Raw genomic sequence first — 18,232 nt, 5'->3', positions numbered from 1 at the left:
TAAATGTTAAGTGGATGGTTTAGAAATCAGGTTAAGTGAGGAAATGAAGGGTTAAATAAGCCCAGTGGGACGAATTCCAGTCTGGATTGACGGATGAAGAGATTACCAGGAGCCAAATGTTAAGGTGTCGCCCGGAGAGGAAGTTCTATCTTTACCCAACCTGAACTGACCGCACACACGGATTTCATAGTAGAGACCAAGAAAAGTTGCATCATTATTGTGAGAGAGACCTTAGAGGTCAACACTTTTTTTTTTTTTCATTCTGCAGACAGGAAGTCATCATTTCCAACTAATCCCGTCACAGAAACCAGCAATTGTCTCGCGACCGTGTTTCTCTCCGACATTCGGTAGATTCTTTATTCACACAGCCTCCTGCATGTCTTCAATTATTGAGCAACGCCGTTGTTCTGCGCTCGCACTTCCTGCCGCACACATCAATAATGAATCCCCCCCCCCCCATCACGAGTGCATGCAGCCACTAATGCAGCGAGGCGGCGCGCGTTCACGATGTTTTATTGATGTGATACACAGTCGAGTCGTGTCCGTTTCTCTACTTCATCTCTGGATACGGACAATAAAAAGATATAAAACAGGCTTTACAATGCGCCGCTTGCAGAGGAATGAATGGGACGCTTTTCAACACGACTTAGACTTTGTGCTTCCATAAACTGCTCCCGCCTCCTGGAGACGTGCAGATTTCATAACAGCCGCTGAGACTGAAGCCCCGTTTGCGCGACAACATTACAGGCATTGTCTTTGTGTCGGAGGAGCTTTACGTTGACACGGCAACGTTTCGGAAACAATGTCCATTTCAACGGAAATTGCAGACACACTGAAAACGGTGTAGGACATGAGTTGGCGCCGTTGTCGGAGCGTTTAAAAAAACAAAAACAAAAAAACATTTTCCACAGTGTTTTCAAAATATTACATTTTGCCCGTTTCCACAGTGCATTTTCAAAAAGTTGTGTTTTCCCCTGTTTCCATGGAGACAGAGCACAAGCGTTTTCAGAAAGTTGTATTTTCTCCCGTTTCCACAGAGACGGAGCATTTTCAAAAAACTTGGTGTCAGTCATTTTCAAAAACTTCCAATTCATCCTTTTAGCACGGATATGGAGTTGGAGCTCTTTCAAAAAGTTGCCCCCACCCCCTGTTTCCGTGGAGACAGGCTCAATGCATTCTGACAAAGAGGCATTTTCCACCAATCCCACGGAGACAGAGCGTTTTCAAAAAGTTCCACATTAGGAGCTGTTTTCAAAAGTGAAGCTCAAAGTCAACCACCTGAATCCAAAGAGGCAACGCCAGGAAATGACATTTTTTAGTTCATTTTCAACACTTTGCTGACAGAAAACACAAGATTATCAAGTTCCTGTGAAGCTCAAAATGGACGAAGGATCCACGAAGCACAACCACAGGCCGTTTCCCTCAAGCCTTCTTTAAAGTCCCATCTTGATCCGATCCGAAAACCAAACATTTAACATAATCTCGTAATTGCCCGCCGAAATCTTGACAAAACTGGGTGGCTGTGATTCAGAGATAACCTCACACACGGGAGGTCAAGACGAACAGATCTTTAAATTCGCTGCTCTAATTCTGCGGCTGTCTGGCTGACGCCTTAAGATAACAGGCCGCCTAACGAGCTCGCCTCCCTATAGGTGGGGAATGCAAATCCGCCGCTCGCGTCGGGGAGCTTATCTCTCGATTCACGCGTTTACGCCGCACCGACTGCACAGATACACTTCAGGCACAGGCGGCGGCAGGAAATGAGCGGCGCTGGAAACACAATGGCGCCTTTATTCCGCCGGATCGGTTTTGAATTTTTTTTTTATCTCTTCTAATTTCCAGTCCGTCCCGGCAACGCGGCTTGGAGTTGCAGCTCTGCGGCTTCAGTCGAGGATCGCGAGAAATCTCCGGTTTTCCCAAAACTGTCCACGTCTTATCAACAAGCCGTTTCTCAATAATCATCACACACACACACACACACACACAGAAAAATAAAAAAAATAAAAAAAGGTAAAAACGGCCACAATGATGCAGCAGCGGGGTTTTCTAAAGGCGCTCAGCCTCCATCCGTGTTATTACAGCTTCTCCGGCCTCACATGACATTCAGGGAAGAGCATGCTGGGAAGTCCGGGCTAATAAAGGCTGCAGTGTGCTCGGTGTCTGGAGGTGTGGCGCGCTCAGACAGGAAGCTGGCTCCGGGCCCACTTCCTGTGTATCTCCAGGAAGTGGAGATCTGAGATAAGACCCCAGGTGAGTGAAAAATATCGAGCCGCCATCTTCTCATAACCGGCGAGGCGACACATCTGGATGTCTGCGCCGATAAACTAAAGCTTTTCTTCTCCCCAGAGCAGACCGTCATCGGTCTTCACTGCGAGGGACCGTCAAACGAGACAGACAATATTTCCACTGAGCCCTGGAGGCATCGTTACGAAAACTGCTGCCAAACCACCACAACGTGACTCAGCAGGACAAATCTCTCAAATAAACATCCACGATTCGGTTTGCGTGTTATAAGGATGCTCTCTCGGGCTGTTTACACGACAATGCTTCAAAGTGAAAGCGCTTTTGTGTTGTTATTTATCGTTTACACGGCAAAGTTGCGTATTCCTCGGTTTCCATAAAGACGGAGCGTTATCAAAAAGTTGTGTTTTGCCCCGTTTCCACGGAGACAGAGTTGGGGGAAATTGCACCCCCCCCCCCCCGTTTTCATGGAAATGGAGCATTTTCAAAAAGTTCCATTTCCACGGAGACAGAGTCATAACATTTTTAAAAAGTCCCATGTGCTAGCAACATTCAAAAAGTTGCATTTTCAGTTTACCGTTCGTAAACACTGGAGGCCAGAGTGAGACATCGCCAAGCTTTTCACTATGACCACGGAAGAAAGACCGAAAGGCCTGTTACGGCGTGCAACTTTCGAACAAAAACATGCTTATAGGGCTCAGTCTTCATGAAGTGCAACATTTAGAAGTTCAGAGCAACAACAAGCAGAACAATAGTGCCGCCCAAACAGTCGGCGGGTGCGTTTCGGCGTCACGACTCACCGATATCTGGAAGACCTCCTGGCTGTCGTCCAGCATCTGGACCCGGATGGAGACCTGCCGGCCCGGCGGCTGGACCGGAGGACGCAGGCCCGGCTCCAGCGTGGACACCCCGAAGCTCTCCGGGGCGCCCAGCCTCTGTCCGGCCGCCGACGGCCGGTCGGCTGGTTCCGCCATGTGGAGAACGCTGATGGTGACGACTTCTGCTCACGGCCGCTGGGGGAGAAGACAGAGCGGAGTGATTATGTCGGTCCAGCCGGCGGAGCCAACAAACTCCTCGCAGCCTGTGATTTGAGATATTTCTGAGTCTTTTTAAATACATAGAGGGATTTTTTATTTTATTTTTTTTCGAGGGATCGGGCATTTCCGCCAACATCCAGGCTTCAGAAATAGCATCACATCCTGTGTGTTGCCACGAACCAGCATGAATCACTGAGAAGGAACGAGGAAGTCCAGCTGAATTTGGCCTTTTGGAGAACAACGTCTGTTTACATGGCAACAGCCCAAACAATGAAAACGGTGTAGTGAGCATGCCAGGCCACCGGTCGGCGCTGTTGGTTGTTTTTGTAATGAAAGCACACAAACATTCGCACAGACAAATGAATTGTGAATAAGTGGAAGCTAAATAAAAAAAGAGATTATTTATGGAGAAGGGGTGGAATTTAATCAGATCTAATTTAATATGCGTCTAATAATAATATAATATATAATAAATATCATATATAGTTATACTACTCCTTTTCAGACGTACTATCCGAGTACATTCTTTGAGCTTGGGCGAAATGAAAAGTGAAAATAAAATGATTGTTCTTACGGGAGACTGCATTTTCCCCATTAGAGTTTTCAAAAAGTTGCGTTTCCATCGCCCCTGTGCACAGTTGTTGTGCAAAAGCGATAAGTTTTCCCGTTTTCACTTGAAAAAGTTGTTTAACCAAAAGGTGTGAATATTCAAAGCAGCCTGTTTGTCTGACTCCGGTTAAGAAGCTGTTTGTTTGTTTTTTTAAATAATTAAATGGTGGAACAACAAGAAAGGGCGACACAAAGTGTAAAACGGCGGAGGTTTTCACTCTGGAGAAGGCAGAAAATGTGGATTATTGGCCCTGATGAGTGTGTTTGTGTGGGGCGGGGCAGCAGTATTTAGCCGCCCCCCCACCCCGTCTGAACTGCCCCCGACCGTCTTCTGAAGCATTCCTCGGCCCTGATGTCACCGACTGTCTGAGCGGTATTTATTGTCTGAGGTTTATCAAGAAGGGGGTGTTGGGCGTCTTTTGTGCGTTCTCAGACCGTATCTCATCTGTCCTACTTGCCGAGGCTTTGATTCGAGTCTGGACCTGCCCAGGCCCACCTGTGTGGAAGAAGTCTGGAGGCGTGACACACGTCTGGGTCCTCCGGCTGGAAACACCCGTCCACACGAGAACGCCGGCTCACGGAAACGCAACGTTTTTTGGAAGACGCTTTTTCGGGCTTCTAAAACGGCGCCTCGTGTGGACGGCAAAGACGGCGCTGGTCGGCGGACAAATAAAAATGTCACGATGTCGCCAAATAATCACAACAATGGAGGACTCCATGCTGTAGGTGGCGCTGCAGAAGCGACTGACGCGAGCCGGAGGAGGAGCATAGACCTATATAACTAGGAGCTATATAGAAGTCTATGAGCAGGAGTCTACTTCTACATTTCTATGTGCTCAGCGTCTGCGTTTTTGGTGTATTGGGTGAGTCACAGCGCCCCTAAAGGCCTGGCATATGTACTACATGCCTTAGGCATCGTGTTGAGCCGCGTTCATTGTGACGTGTGGACTAAGAAAAATTATAATTTTGGCTCGTGTGGACGGATCGGACAGTGAAAGAACTTTTTCTTTTGCATCTGCTTCTTCTGATGAGTTTGTTTATGGCCCAGAATGCATTGCGCTCTATGTCACGTCCTCTCACTCACGCCATTTTGCATTTCGGCTGTTTGTTTACATGCCAGCGGTGCTCAGAGCCACAGAAAACGCAACTACTTGAAAACTGCTCCCAAGGTGGAACGTATCATAAACGGTCCGATTCAGTCGCGGCGGAAACGGGTGAAAATGCAACTTTTTGAAAACGTTCCGTCTCCATGGTAACAGTGGAAAACGATACTTTTCGAAAAAGCTCAGAGTTCACGGAAATGGAAAGAATTGACATGCATTTTCACATGAAACGTTGTTTAAAAATGAAAATATTCTGAAACGGAAAAAACTAAAGCGATGCTCTTTTACTTTGCCACGTGAATGCAGAACTTTTACAAAATGAAGGCGTTCTTACTTGAAACATTGTCGTGTGAACGTGGCTTTAATCAGCTCCATATTTCAGGAGGTACTAGACTCTGTTATCTTCTAATGAGGATGTCCAGTTCCAAACTTTTCTCATAAAGTACCATTTTTGCAGGACGGAGATAAAACCTGTGGTTTTTATTTCTCAGGAAGGCGAGTCAGACTGTTGAGTCAGAGACTTGATCCTTTATAGGGAAGCGGTTGAGGAAGAGTTACATTACTGGTCCGAAGAGGAGAAACCGACGTCAATCGCGACTGAAAATCTGTGTAATTCCCAGAGATTTGTGGCCTTAAACACATAAACAGTGCGAGGGTGGGGGAGGGGCGCCTCCGGAAATGACCCGCGGGCGATGAATGCCTTCAAACTCCGGGGGAGCAGCTCTGCAGCCGACCTCTGACCTCCGTGTGAAAGCGGAGAGAGAAACATCACCCGTGTTATTTTGGCGTTTTGGCTCGGCGGCGAGCAGGGAAGACTCTGTAATCCCTCCACCTGCACACACCGGTTATTCACCTCCGTGACAAAAGCTGGAAACTGGAGACGAGGGGACGTGACCTGGACATGAGAGGACCCGGCGTTCGGGTTACTCATTACACCTGTGGGAACGCTGGCTGGCGGTGCTGCGCCACTTCAACTCAAAGCAGGTATGCATTGATTATGCCTCCGTCAGCCAGGTGAAGCTGAAACCTCCAGATCGCAGTTTTGCCGATTGTAAATAATCTGCCGGTGAAACTGGAGGACTTGTTTTATAGCTCAGCAACAAGCAAGTGCCAATTATCCTAAAGACACACTCTGGATCGTCCTCATTCCTCAACGCAAGCTCCGTTTATAGATTTCCAAGAGAAAACCTTTTGGGTGTCTTGTTTCCACGACAACGGTGCTCAGAGCCACTGAAAAGGGAACTTATTGAAGACGGGTCGCGAGGTTGAAAACACGACGACTCTGTCTACATGGAAACGGTGAGAAACGGACATTTTTGAATATGCTCCAACTCTGTCTCCATGGAAACGGAGGAAAATGTAACGTTATGACTCCGTTTCCATGGAAACAGAGGAAAACACAACTTACGGGAAACTGCTACGACCCCGTCTCCATGGAAACGGAGGAAAAACCAACTTACGACTCTGCTTACACGGAAACGGAGGAAAATGCAACTTGCTAACAATGCTACGACGCCGTCTCCATGGAAACAGAGGAAAGCCCAACTTTTTGAAAATGCTGCTACTGCAGTAACGAATAGTTCTGCACACGCTCAGTAGAGCCAATCAGAACAGTGTTTCCTCCAGAGTGTCACGACTCCCAAGTCCATATTCACCTGGGACTTTTATTTTGACAGTCACCGTGACGACAATCCAACTTGGTCGTCTGTCCACTGGAATGTCCTCGTTCTCCCGTTGGTAATGTTTACAGCGTGTTGCTCTCCGTTCTTGTTCCCTTCCTCCACTTCCAGAAGCAAACTAACCTGCGACACTTCACCCGACGGTTCAATCCAACCGGGGTGGGGAGGGGGGTCGAATTAGCAGGGAGAAGTCTCCGGCGGAGGATTCCTCCACCCGAGAGGAATACAGAGTGAGCTGGTCGCACAGGCACAAAGGAAGCTACTGTGGGAGCCTCCGACAGCCCCGGCTTTAACTCACAGGCCTCTCGCTGCCTTTGAACTCCGGCTCGCTCCAACTTTCCCAAGAGTTTGTGAGGGGAGCGCCGGGGAGGACGAGTGTGTACATCCAAACGCTCGACAAGAGCGAAACTGAGTCCGTTTCAGGCGCCACCGATCAAAAACTGACATTACGTAAGCCGTGTAAGAATATTCACATGGAGTTGCATAATAGGGAACAAATGGCAGCTTCATCAGAGCACTGATGGAATCGATGGGGAGATAAGCGGAGAACCTGACTGGGTTTTAAATAGATTGAATGAACCACACAAAGAATAGAGAATCAGCATGATTCATTCAAACACAAGCCACGCTGTCAGCGTGTACAAACACCCATAATGCAACAGTTTCTTTTTAATTAAAATCAGCTTTATGTTGAGTTTGGACTCATTGTCTCTGTCAATTGTTTGTTTTGTGTGAAAATGTTGACATTTTCATCATCTGCGTAAAGTCGAACCTGAACGTTTCAAAATAAAGGTTTGCTGTCATGTTGGACACCCCCATCTGAAAGGATATGGTGGGTCTGCTTTTACAGCTGTGTTTAAGTTTGTCGCCTCATCTTCTTCCAGATGAAACACAGTCTGGGGGATCATGGTCGATACTGGAGGGCATCAGCAAAGCTTTTGAATCTCGCAGATGGAGCCTGAAATCTGCTCTAATGGTGATAAAAAAAACAATCTCCCCCAGGGGGGCTCGAAGACCATTTCCGTATCGACTGCACGGAAAAATTACAGGTAAGGAGCAGATGGAGGATGCCTGATGCCAGGTTTCATCAAGGTGACTCCATCATTGGGGGGGGGCCATTCCCGTTGTCGGCACGGTCTCATGCCGGTCCTGCTGTGTGGATATCGATCTTTTACTTTGAAGACAGTCGATCTTCAAAGTAAAAGGGCAACAGGGAGAACATGTGGCTCCCAATCTCCACCAGTCATTGTCAAAACGAAGGGGCCTCTGAAGACCGCCATGTGGCCAGCGGGGGAGCGAAGAGATCAATAAAGTGTCACGTATTGTGTATTCAAGGAGGTCCAAGGAGGACACACACACACACAAACACACACACACACACTCTCTCACACAGCGGCTATTTAAGGAGAGTACAGTTGGCAAGCTGCAAGCCTTCGGATGTAGGTTAGCAGAGTAATCCTTTAGGCCAGAGAGCAAAGATGTCAGTGAGGCAACCTGCTCAGTTAGAGACTGAGCTGGTGTGTGTGTGTGTGTGTGTGTGTGTGTGTGTGTGTGTGTGTGTGTGTGTGTGTGTGTGTGTGTGTGAGAGAGAGAGAGAGAGAGAGAGAGTGTGTGAGTGTGTGTTCTGAAGCAGAAGGGTAAAAAGGGTGTTTACAGTTGTTTCCCAGCAGGTAAATCTCCAACTGTTGTTGCATAAAAGCAGCAATAAATCTGTAGACTTGTAGATCAGCCTTGAGAATCTCTGCTGGACCTGAGCAGGAAACTGAAGTGGAAGACATGAAGCTCATCGGGCAAGACGCACTGTTGCTTTAAGAGACATTTCTTCTTGAAACTGTGGAAATCTGCATGCATGTGCGCACTACGCGTAAAGACTACGTGTAGCCTCTCCTGATAATCCGGACAGTGGGATTTATTGCTTACCTCCCCCTGGTCCCTCCAGGATCCACAGATTGCGTCCCGTTTCCAGCCGCGGTTTGCGCCCCGGTGCTGGTTCTGGTGCGTCCTGCTCCTCTCAGGTTGGACGCGCTTTGTGCGCTTTGTGCGCAGCGGCCATTGGAACAAACCACGCACTGAGCTCTGCTCTGGAACAATGAGGAGATCCACACACACACTCACACCGCCTCCTCCTCCGGCTCCGTGCGCCCCGGCACCGGAGTCAGACCTGCAGGAAGTGGCTCCACTACGCCCCCTATGTGAAAGGCCGCAGTCCTGCATGGAAATGTGGAAAAGAAGCTTCATGATGAGAGTTTGTGCGTCATGGTGACATAGTCCATAAATAAACACGCACTCAATGCTGGACAAACCTCCAACTTTGGATGCTTTTCCTTTGTTTTCTTGACTATTTACATTGTAGACTGAAGGCTTCAAAACTATGCTTTAACAGACACGAATGGAATTGTCACACGACCTCATGAGGCTCGAGAAGAAGCTTTTAGCAACGTTGTCACCAAACCAAACCGTGGTTTCTTTGAGGAATCTAAAATAGAAAACATGTCTTCAGTTATTTGAAACTTTTTTCGTTTATATAAGCTGATATTTTCGAATCACATCAGACCATTTTGCAAAACAGTGATGTTGATAAGTGCCTTTAGTTTATGTAAAGTGCATTTCTGAAGTGTTTTCGGGTCTTTTCCTTTTTATTTTGCGTCACAATATTTTTAACTGTGAGAAAAAAGTTAATTGGCCCGTACGGGGATCGAACCCGCGACCTTGGCGTTATTAGCACCACGCTCTAACCAACTGAGCTAACCGGCCATGAGTGACGGCATGAAAAAGTGAGTTTATGTTGATGACCAAGCCATTTGTGTGTACTATTCCTCGACACCTCAAGAATACGGACCAGGATCAATTCATGGATATTACGTATCGCTGTGTCCATTACGAGAGTCCAGGGTGACATCATCAATCTAAATAAAAGGGAAGCCATCGAGAAAACCTTGCACTTCGATAACGATGATTCTAGCCCTTTAACAAATCCCGCACATCAGTTTACTTTAAATATTGTCCGGATTACACTACTGCAAATAAAACCCGTATCTTATTGAAATCCCTGCACTCGCATAAACTGTGTCGTCAACGAGAATCGAACCAGCGACAGAAGACGTTTCGAGTCGACGAGGAAATAAAAAAAGGACCAATGAGATTCCGAAACGTCATTGCCCCGCCCTCTGCATGGATCTTGTCAGCTCGCTCGCTATAACCAACGCCAATCGCTTTTTTTTTTACATTTTAATGCACTTTAAGAGCACAAGTGGATAAAAGGTGAGTTATACGAAGGTGTATATGATATGTGTTTTAACTGGGGCCGCTCGTTCGGAGCTGAACGGAGCTGCTGGGTGATGTAGGAGCAGCAGGGCGACCTGCAGCTAACGTTAGCATGTTAGCTCCCCGTGAGCAGCTGTGAAATATCTCATAAATCTGAGGGAAAGTTTAATTAAACTTGGGTTAAATCTGACGCGGTTACCTTCCAGAGACCCAGCATGGCTTCTCGAGCCGGTCCCCGAGCAGCAGGCACGGATGGCAGTGACTTCCAGCACCGGGAGAGAGTGGCCTCCCACTACCAGATGAGGTACTTTACATTGTATTACTGATGTGGCACGAGCAGCTCGAATTCATCCTAAATCTGATCTATACGTCATATAAGTCTAACTGGATCATCCATAAGGGGCCGCAAAACAAGCCCACATCACAATCCTCCCTACCCCCCCTACCAAACCTGACACTTGTTTGGAACACCTTGAACAGCCTTAGTTTTATTGGGTTCGTCTTTTAGTTTGAAAATCTCTTGAAATGTGACTCCAGTCCACCTGGTTGTCGGTTTAAGGACCTGTTCTTGTGTTGTGTGACCGCAGTGTGGCCTTGAAATCCGAGATCCGCAAGCTGAACGTCGTCCATGTGATCATGTGGTTCCTGATGGCCGCTCAGGTGAGCTCCGATCTTCCTTTACCTGTGACAGTAGACCGACTATATTTATCTTTACTGAACGCATTCTAGTACAAAACTTTACCGACACGAGTACTAACCTTAAGCTACTTGCCGACACCAAGTACCGATACGAATACTAACCTTAAGCTACTTGCCGATTCCGAGTACAAAACCCAATATTAAAATTCTTGCCAATATCGAGTACCAATGCAAGTACCAACCTTTAGCAGCTTGGCGATACCAACTACCAATACTAATCTTAAACTACTTGCCAATACCAAGTACCAAGCTTTAGCAGCTTGCCAATGCCATTTGCTGGTACCGAGTACCGATACAGAGTCCTGATGAGCCCAGGTATTTCTTGACCGGCGATAGTGGAGGCGTGTCCAGGCTGACGGCACTTCCTGTTCCCTGCCAGGTGGTGGTGAGCCAGCTGAACCTGGTGTCCCACAAGGTCGTGGCCTCTCCGTACCAGTGGGAGTACCCCTACCTGCTGAGCATCGTCCCCACCGTCTTCAGCTTCCTGGCGCTGCCGCGCAACAACATCAGCTACCTGGTCATCTCCATGATCAGCGCCGGGCTCTTCTGCGTGGCGCCGCTCATCTACGGCTCCATGGAGATGTTCCCCGTGGCCCAGCAGCTGTACCGCCACGGCAAGGCGTACCGCTTCATCTTCGGCTTCTCCGCCGTGACCGTCATGTACCTGGTGATCGTCATCGCCGTGCAGGTGCACGCCTGGCAGATCTACTACAGCAAGAAGCTGCTGGACCAGTGGTTCACCAGCACACAGGACAAGAAGAAGAAGTGAATCCTGCCAAGACCAAGAGACTCTGAGAAATACCTTTTCTATATTTATACTTGATTGTGATGTAATTGTCAGAAAAGGAAACTTTTGCAACGGTAATAATAAAAAATAAAAAAACACATTTTTGTTTCCATCACTTGAGGACAGCTCGTAAGATCATGAAAAGACTTTATTCTGAAAGTTGAAAGACATTTACACCAAAAACAATCGACAAATATACGATCATATGGCTTTTACACACGTCTTGATTTGACACAAGTATTTTCCCCTTGTACATCTTAGATTTATCCCTGCAGTAATAAACTGAGTTTGACACCCCTGGTAGTTAAAGAAGAAATGTAGCACATATTTTCTGATTTACACTTTTACAAAAAAAATTTAATGAACTCATTGCATCACAAATAAATGTCTCTGCATCGTCTTTCCTCATTGGACGCGTCTCCATTTATTTGTTCCGAAAACAACGCGAGGGATCAGACGTAAGACGGTTTACAGAAAATAAATCTAACTCCACTATTCACAACCCAAATTTCTACCTCAAGCCACCGCTCTACCTCCAATCAAACAGTAAAACACTACATAGTAATGAACCTGTTGGATGTTTCACTGAAACAACAAACATCTGCCTCGTTCGGGCAAATCCGATAAACCTGGACCGTCTGACTGACGGTGTTCTTTTCACCTCCACTTTAAAGACTCACATGTTGCCCCTTCAGGCTCTGCCGCACCTGGAAAACAACAGTTTCACGTTTTCTGGCTCCGGTGTGACAGATTTGTAATTTATTTTTTTATTTTGAAAAAAAAAAAAAAAGCTCACCTTTTCCCCCGCGAGTCCGTCGGGAGCGAGCTGAGACGGAAACTCGTTCTCGCAGTTCCGGGCCCCGGGGTCGGCCCCCTTCCTCAGCAGCAGCTTCACGGCCTCCACGTTGGGATTGGCCAAGGAGCAGACGACGTGCAGCGCCGTGTTCCCGCTGAACGTCTTGACAAACAAGGGAAAAAAGGACGTCGGAGACGGTGAAGAACGGCAGCAAGGGAACCGAAACCTCAAAGGTCACGAGGCCCGACGACGGCGTCACTGACCTTGGCGTTGACGACGGACAGCAACGTCGGGAGGTCGAGGAAAATCTTCAACAGCTCCACGTTCGCTTCTTCGGAGGCCATGTGGAGACAAGTCCGTCCACTTTTCAGGTCCTGCAAGATTATTCAGGCTTCTTTTTTACTACGGCAACGTTTTTTTTTAAATTTTATTTAGTTTCAGAAAACACGTGCAGAGAACGACGGGCTATAAACATCGACAACGGGAGAACAAGGAGGGTCAAAATTAAAGTACCAAGTCCCAGGAGAATCTGGACTGGCAGTCGTGACACGACGGAGGAAACATTCTTATTGTCCGTCTACTGAGCATGTGCAGAACTACTAGTTACTACAGCCGTGGATGCGAAAAACTAGTAGCTGCGTTTCAGAAATGTTGTGCTTTACACAGATAGAGTTGGTGCGTTTTCAAAAAGTTCCACCTCGGGAGCCGTTCTCAAAAAGCGTTTTCACCATTTCCATGGAGACGGGAGTCATAACGCTTTCAAAAACTTGCATTTACCACCGTGTCCACAAAGACGGATCTACCTTGGGAGCCATTTTTGCCATTTCAATTGAGACAGAGTCAGACCGTATTCCCCCGTTTCCACGGCGCATTTTCAAAAAAGTTACATTTCTCCCCGTTTCCATGGAGACAGGGTTGGAGTGTTTTCAAAAAGTCCCACCTTCTGAGTCATTTGCAAAAAGTTGCATTTTTAGGAGCTCCGAGGACCGCCGTTGTGTAAATCTTCCCGCTGCCACTTAAAAAACGTTGCGGCGTATACGGGGAACGACCTTCAGAAAGCCGAGGCCACGTCAATACTCACTCGTGTCCCAAAGGAGGCGCCCATGAGCAGCAGAATCTGAACGCACTCGGCGTACGTCCGCTTCTTCCGCTCCAGCTCCCTCAACATAAACAGACAGGGGTCTTTCAGGGTCCTGGTGTCTTTGAGGACGGCGTTGTGCGACAGGACGGCGGAATGAAGCGGAGTCAGACCTTTCAGACGCAGACAAGAGGTTATAGCCAATCGGGCCTTTTTACGTCTCGTGACGTTAAAGACGTCCCCAACTCACCTTCGTAATTCAACATGTCCACGTCAACGTGCCGTCCCTTCTCTGCCAGGAACTTCCAGACACTCTGTGGAAATAAATGTAGGACATGCGAGTCGAAGGGCTTTAGCCTCTCGTTACAAATGAACCTTCCACATTAGCTGCAGGTCAAAATGGCGCTTTTCTCCCGGGTCCTACTCGGCCTTACTCCACTTGACTCTACTCGCCTCGGTCGTTTTTCATTCAAATATTTTAAGATCACATTGTGGGCGGAGTCATCAGGACTAACACGTAGTGGAAAAGCGCCACAAGTCAAGTCACGTCAAATAGGGCGGAGGAGGATTTAGTGTCAAAGCGTCGGAGTTCCCACCTGCAGAGTTGCCACGTGTCCCTTCTCGGCGCAGACGTGCAGCGGCGAGCGTCCCCAGAGGTCCCTGGTCCCGAGCCGGGCGCCGTGTCGCAGCAGGTCGCCGGCGATCAGGTGCTGGTCGGAGGCGGCGGCGAGCTGCAGGGCGGTCTGCAGGGCGGAGAGGCCGTTTATTGAGACGTGACGGAACACGTGAGGCAAACCTCCGGCGCCGGGACGATCTGCGTGAACGGGACCTGTCCGTTGTGCTCCTTCACGTCCACGTCGCCGCGCCAACACATCTTCTCCGCCAGAACGTAGGACAGAGCCCGTTTCCCCTGAGCCACCGCGATGTGAAGAAACCTGACAGACAAGGGGACACGGAGTCTCCAGATCAGAGCCTGGTTCTGCAGAAAGTCTCAATATGTGAACTTGTCCGTACTTGTGAAACGTCCTCAGTCGGAGACCATGTACTGATCCAGTTCAAAGTACGCATGAAATACCCGGACGTGTTCTCGCTACGCCCACTCTATGGAGGACACGTCAACACTGGACTTGTGTGGACTTGGGAAGCCAAATTACCCATAATGCACTTGGCAAGAAATTCCCAAAGTCCGTACTTCCGAGTATGTACTCGCCAAGTAATGCAAGTACATACTTGCATATTTGGGATTGAGAAATTGGCTCGTCTGTCGCTCGCTCAACGGCCGTGAAAGAAAAGTTCCACCTTCGGAGCCGGGGTCAAAAAAAGTCACAGTTTCAGTGGATCCGAGCAACGCTGTCGTGTAAACGGGACCCCCCCCCCCCCAGAAAGTCAAGAGAGTTTTGCGGGTCCTCGCACACACACTAAACTCAAGATTTGATGTATTTGCGGGTGGAAGTGGGGTTTTGTTCTACGTACGTGTCTCCGTCTTCGTCCTGCATGTTGAGCTGCTCTGCGGAGAGCCGCTCCACTTTCCGCTCCTCGTGCCGGATCTGCCAGTGGAATAAAGTCACTTTCACCTGCGGGGACGGGGAAGAGGAGGAGGAGGGGGAGGCTTCCGGTCGCCGCTGCGGGTGATGAAGAGGAGCCGGAGGAAGGGATTGAAAAGTCCAGTCTGGGTTCTCCGTGGTGCCGGCAGACGGGGACTGAAACCTGGCGCGTTTGAATTTGCGCTCGCCGTCCTGCGAGTAGGTGGATTTCTGAAAGACAGCCGGGTGGAAGCGTGAGCATTCGGGGATACCGCGGCTAAGTACTCGCTTTCTGGAGCTCGAGGGAGTACCTGCTGGCGTTTCATGGTGAGCAGCTCCTTCACCGTGCTCCTCTTCATCAGCGCCTGCATGCTTCCTGCTCAAACACACAAAGGACGGGTTCTAAGACGAGACGTCTTCTTTTACAATCCAAGAGTGAAACAGACTCGACGCATCACAAGATAATTATGTGTTTCATCATTTCCCCGCAGAGCCTCGCCTCAACATGAAGGTACCAAAAAAATAAAAAAACAAGGAAATTATCGGGTACTTAGTGAGTCATTTAGACTGTTTTGTAAAAAGTATTTCAGCGTTCAGGACAAACAAAATGCAAATACGTCACACTGTCAGAGCAAAAGTTAAAACATCAAAAAAACTGTCTGAACAAAGTTTAAAGACCATTAAAATTGTAGGAACAAATTTAAAACAACTTAAAAACGGTCGGAACAATTTTAAAAACTGTAGGAACAAATTTAAAACAACTAAAAAATGTAGGAACAAATATAAAACAACTAAAAACTGTAGGAACAAAGTTTAAAAACCCTTAAAACTGTAGGAACAAAGTTTAAAAACCCTTAAAACTGTAGGAACAAATTTAAAACAACTAAAAACTGTAGGAACAATTTTTAAACAGTTTGAACATTTCAAAGTCAAAAAGTCTTTTTAAATACCTCCATAAACCACGAGAGGGAGCCGTTTCACAGTATATACTTAAAATCAAACATTTCAGGAACTGGACAGACTTTTATCTTTTAAAATCAGTTTGAATTTTTTTATTCAGACGGAGCCCGGATGTGTTGATCCGGTTCCTGGAGGGCCGCACCTCTACATGTTTTCACTTGTCGTCATGCAGAACGAGGAAAAAACAACAAGCAGGGCCGCGGCCCTTCTGCACATATATAATCGATTTTAGCATCTAAAAACAATCTTTACATAAATCTGGAAAACTGGGAATCTCAATAAAGACCAGAACAACTCAAAAGTCCAGTCATTTGTCCTGATTCTGTTCATTCCCTGCTGTCAAATGTAAGATTCCTCATTGTACTCGCTGGATCACAGGATTACTGTAGTAATCTCAAAGAATCTTGTCAGTATTTCGAGTGTCACCATTTACCAGCAATACTCACACTGTTGGTTTGAGTATTAATTCATTCGGATACGGATTAATTAATTGTCTTCTGATAAAAACGGTGGGAACAAAAGTTAAAACTACCAAGAACAGTCGGGAATACCAAGAACAGTTGGGAATACCAAGAGCAGTCGGGAATACCAGAAACTGTCAGAAACACCAAGAACAGTTGGGAACACCAAGAACAGTTGGGAATACCAAGAACAGTTGGGAATACCAAGAACAGTTGGGAACACCAAGAACAGTTGGGAACACCAAGAACAGTTGGGAATACCAAGAACAGTTGGGAATACCAAGAACAGTCGGGAACACCAAGAACAGTTGGGAACACCAAGAACAGTCAGAACAACTAAAAACTGTTGGAACCAAAAACTGTCGCGACAAAGATTATAAAAACTAACAGGGTGTGTTTGTGTGTGTGTGTGTGTGTGTGTGTGTTTTAGCATGTGCACCTTTCGTTGTAGTTCAGTTCAGTTAGAGAAAAAGTAACTCTAAGCTGAAATGTTCAGAAATAAGCGGCGCGGCGGAGGACTGGTTAATGTTTTACTCTTGTTCTCGCTCTTCACTAGTGCAACTTCCTCATTCTTCTAAAAAAGTCACCGCCGACCTGAGAAGTGTGTGTTTCTCGGTGTTCAAAGCAATAAATGTCGAAACACGACAGAATAAAAGACTCAAATCTCACCTGTTGGGCTGCAGTGGTTGTTAGAGGAAAGGTCGCTCTGCGTCCCTCCAAGAACCAACATGACTGGAAGAACCTGAAGGAACAGAGACACTGACTGACGACCTGCTGCGCGCACGCACACACACACACACACACACACACACACACACACACACACACACACACACACACATTCAAAATAAAACACAAATACACACACAATCTAACACACTGACACGCAAATAATAAAACACACAGAATACAAGTTAAACACACACACACTAAAAAAACACACACACTAAGATACACAAACAATATAACACACACACACACACACACACACACACACACACACACACACACACACACACACACACACACACACACACACACACACACACACACACACACACACACACACACACACACACACACACACACACACACACACACACACACACACGGCTCACCCTCTGCTTGTCGGTTCAGGAACCAACCGTCACGTACTCTGAGCTCCTCTTCACCTGTCTCAACACTTCCTGCTCGACAGGTGAGTCGCCCGTGAGAAGGAAGTGGAGGTAGGGCTGCTTGTCCTCTTCAAAATAAAAGTTAGATTTTTGTTTGTTTGTTTGTTTGTTTTTGTGAGTCTGTAAATTCAACTTTTCTCGGTTTTCCAGGTAAGTCACCACAGCCAGTATTAGACTCTGAATCAAATACACCACTCATTAAAAAAGGAACTTTTTGAAAACACTTTAAGTCTGTGGAAGCGGGGGGGGAAAAAAATTTAACTTTTTAAAAATGCTCAGACTTTGTGAAAACACAACTTTTTGGAATCGCTCCGACTCCGGGCAAACAAGAGGGGGTAAGGCAACTTTTTGGAAATTCTCTGACTTTAAAGAACTGGGGGGGCAACTTTAAAAAAAAAAAAAGTTGACTTAGTCTTTGTGGAAATGAGGAAAAATGCAAGTTGTTGAAAACGCTCAGATTCTTTTTCTGCGGAAACGGGAAAACAAATTTCTGTAAATGCTCCATCTCGGTAGAAACGCAACTTTTTGAAAATGCTCTTACCCTGTTTCCAGGGAAACGGGAAAAACAGAACTTTTTGAAAACGCTGCTCGTGCTACACCACAGCTGCGGTACAATAGTAACAATGGCGCGTTCTGCCGCTGTTAATGTGCAAATTCGTGGCCCAACATGCCAACTACATCGTCATTGGCGTTTCTCCCGTTTCCATGGAAACGGACATCGTTTTCAGAAGGTTCCCAAGTGAACATTTAACATTTCCGTAAATAAGAACTGTAATCATCACTTCACCACTTGATCTTATTGGTTCACTTTCTTTTTTTT

At 47.0% G+C, this 18,232-nt stretch overlaps 3 protein-coding genes across 6 annotated transcripts in view; 1 reads left to right on the top strand and 2 right to left on the bottom strand.

The window, feature by feature from the left end:
* Positions 1-8,841, bottom strand: part of LOC308127850 (FERM, ARHGEF and pleckstrin domain-containing protein 1-like) — a 46,428-nt gene extending 37,587 nt beyond the window's left edge. For all 4 annotated transcript variants that reach the window (XM_080493220.1, XM_080493222.1, XM_080493221.1 and 1 more), the window contains exons 1-2: positions 8,590-8,841; positions 3,042-3,254 (exon numbers count right to left, since the gene is read on the bottom strand). In XM_080493220.1, the coding sequence (XP_080349346.1) occupies positions 3,042-3,215 (174 nt within the window). In that variant the 5' untranslated portion in view covers positions 3,216-3,254; positions 8,590-8,841. The remainder of the gene's footprint in view (positions 1-3,041; positions 3,255-8,589) is intronic.
* Positions 8,842-9,809: 968 nt separating this feature from the next.
* Positions 9,810-11,819, top strand: LOC308127712 (protein jagunal homolog 1-B). The gene is made up of 4 exons (XM_080492947.1): positions 9,810-9,930; positions 10,140-10,237; positions 10,521-10,593; positions 11,012-11,819. The coding sequence occupies exons 2-4, from the start codon at positions 10,149-10,151 to the stop codon at positions 11,399-11,401; spliced, it is 552 nt and encodes a 183-aa protein (XP_080349073.1). The 5' UTR covers positions 9,810-9,930; positions 10,140-10,148; the 3' UTR covers positions 11,402-11,819.
* nfkbiz (nuclear factor of kappa light polypeptide gene enhancer in B-cells inhibitor, zeta) lies at positions 11,529-17,416 on the bottom strand. Its single transcript, XM_080492946.1, has 11 exons — positions 17,356-17,416; positions 16,907-17,011; positions 15,128-15,192; positions 14,767-15,047; positions 14,123-14,228; positions 13,890-14,036; positions 13,544-13,607; positions 13,297-13,466; positions 12,479-12,589; positions 12,216-12,377; positions 11,529-12,126 (listed from the first exon to the last, which is right to left on the bottom strand). The coding sequence occupies exons 2-11, from the start codon at positions 16,965-16,967 to the stop codon at positions 12,088-12,090; spliced, it is 1,206 nt and encodes a 401-aa protein (XP_080349072.1). The 5' UTR covers positions 16,968-17,011; positions 17,356-17,416; the 3' UTR covers positions 11,529-12,087.
* Between the last annotated feature and the right edge of the window lie 816 nt (positions 17,417-18,232).

The sequence above is a fragment of the Lipophrys pholis genome (genome assembly GCF_963383615.2).
Source record: "Lipophrys pholis genome assembly, chromosome: 23".
Classification (NCBI taxonomy): Eukaryota; Metazoa; Chordata; class Actinopteri; order Blenniiformes; family Blenniidae; genus Lipophrys; species Lipophrys pholis.
Note: the sequence above shows the minus strand (reverse complement) of the source record. Positions and strands in the feature narration are given on the sequence as shown.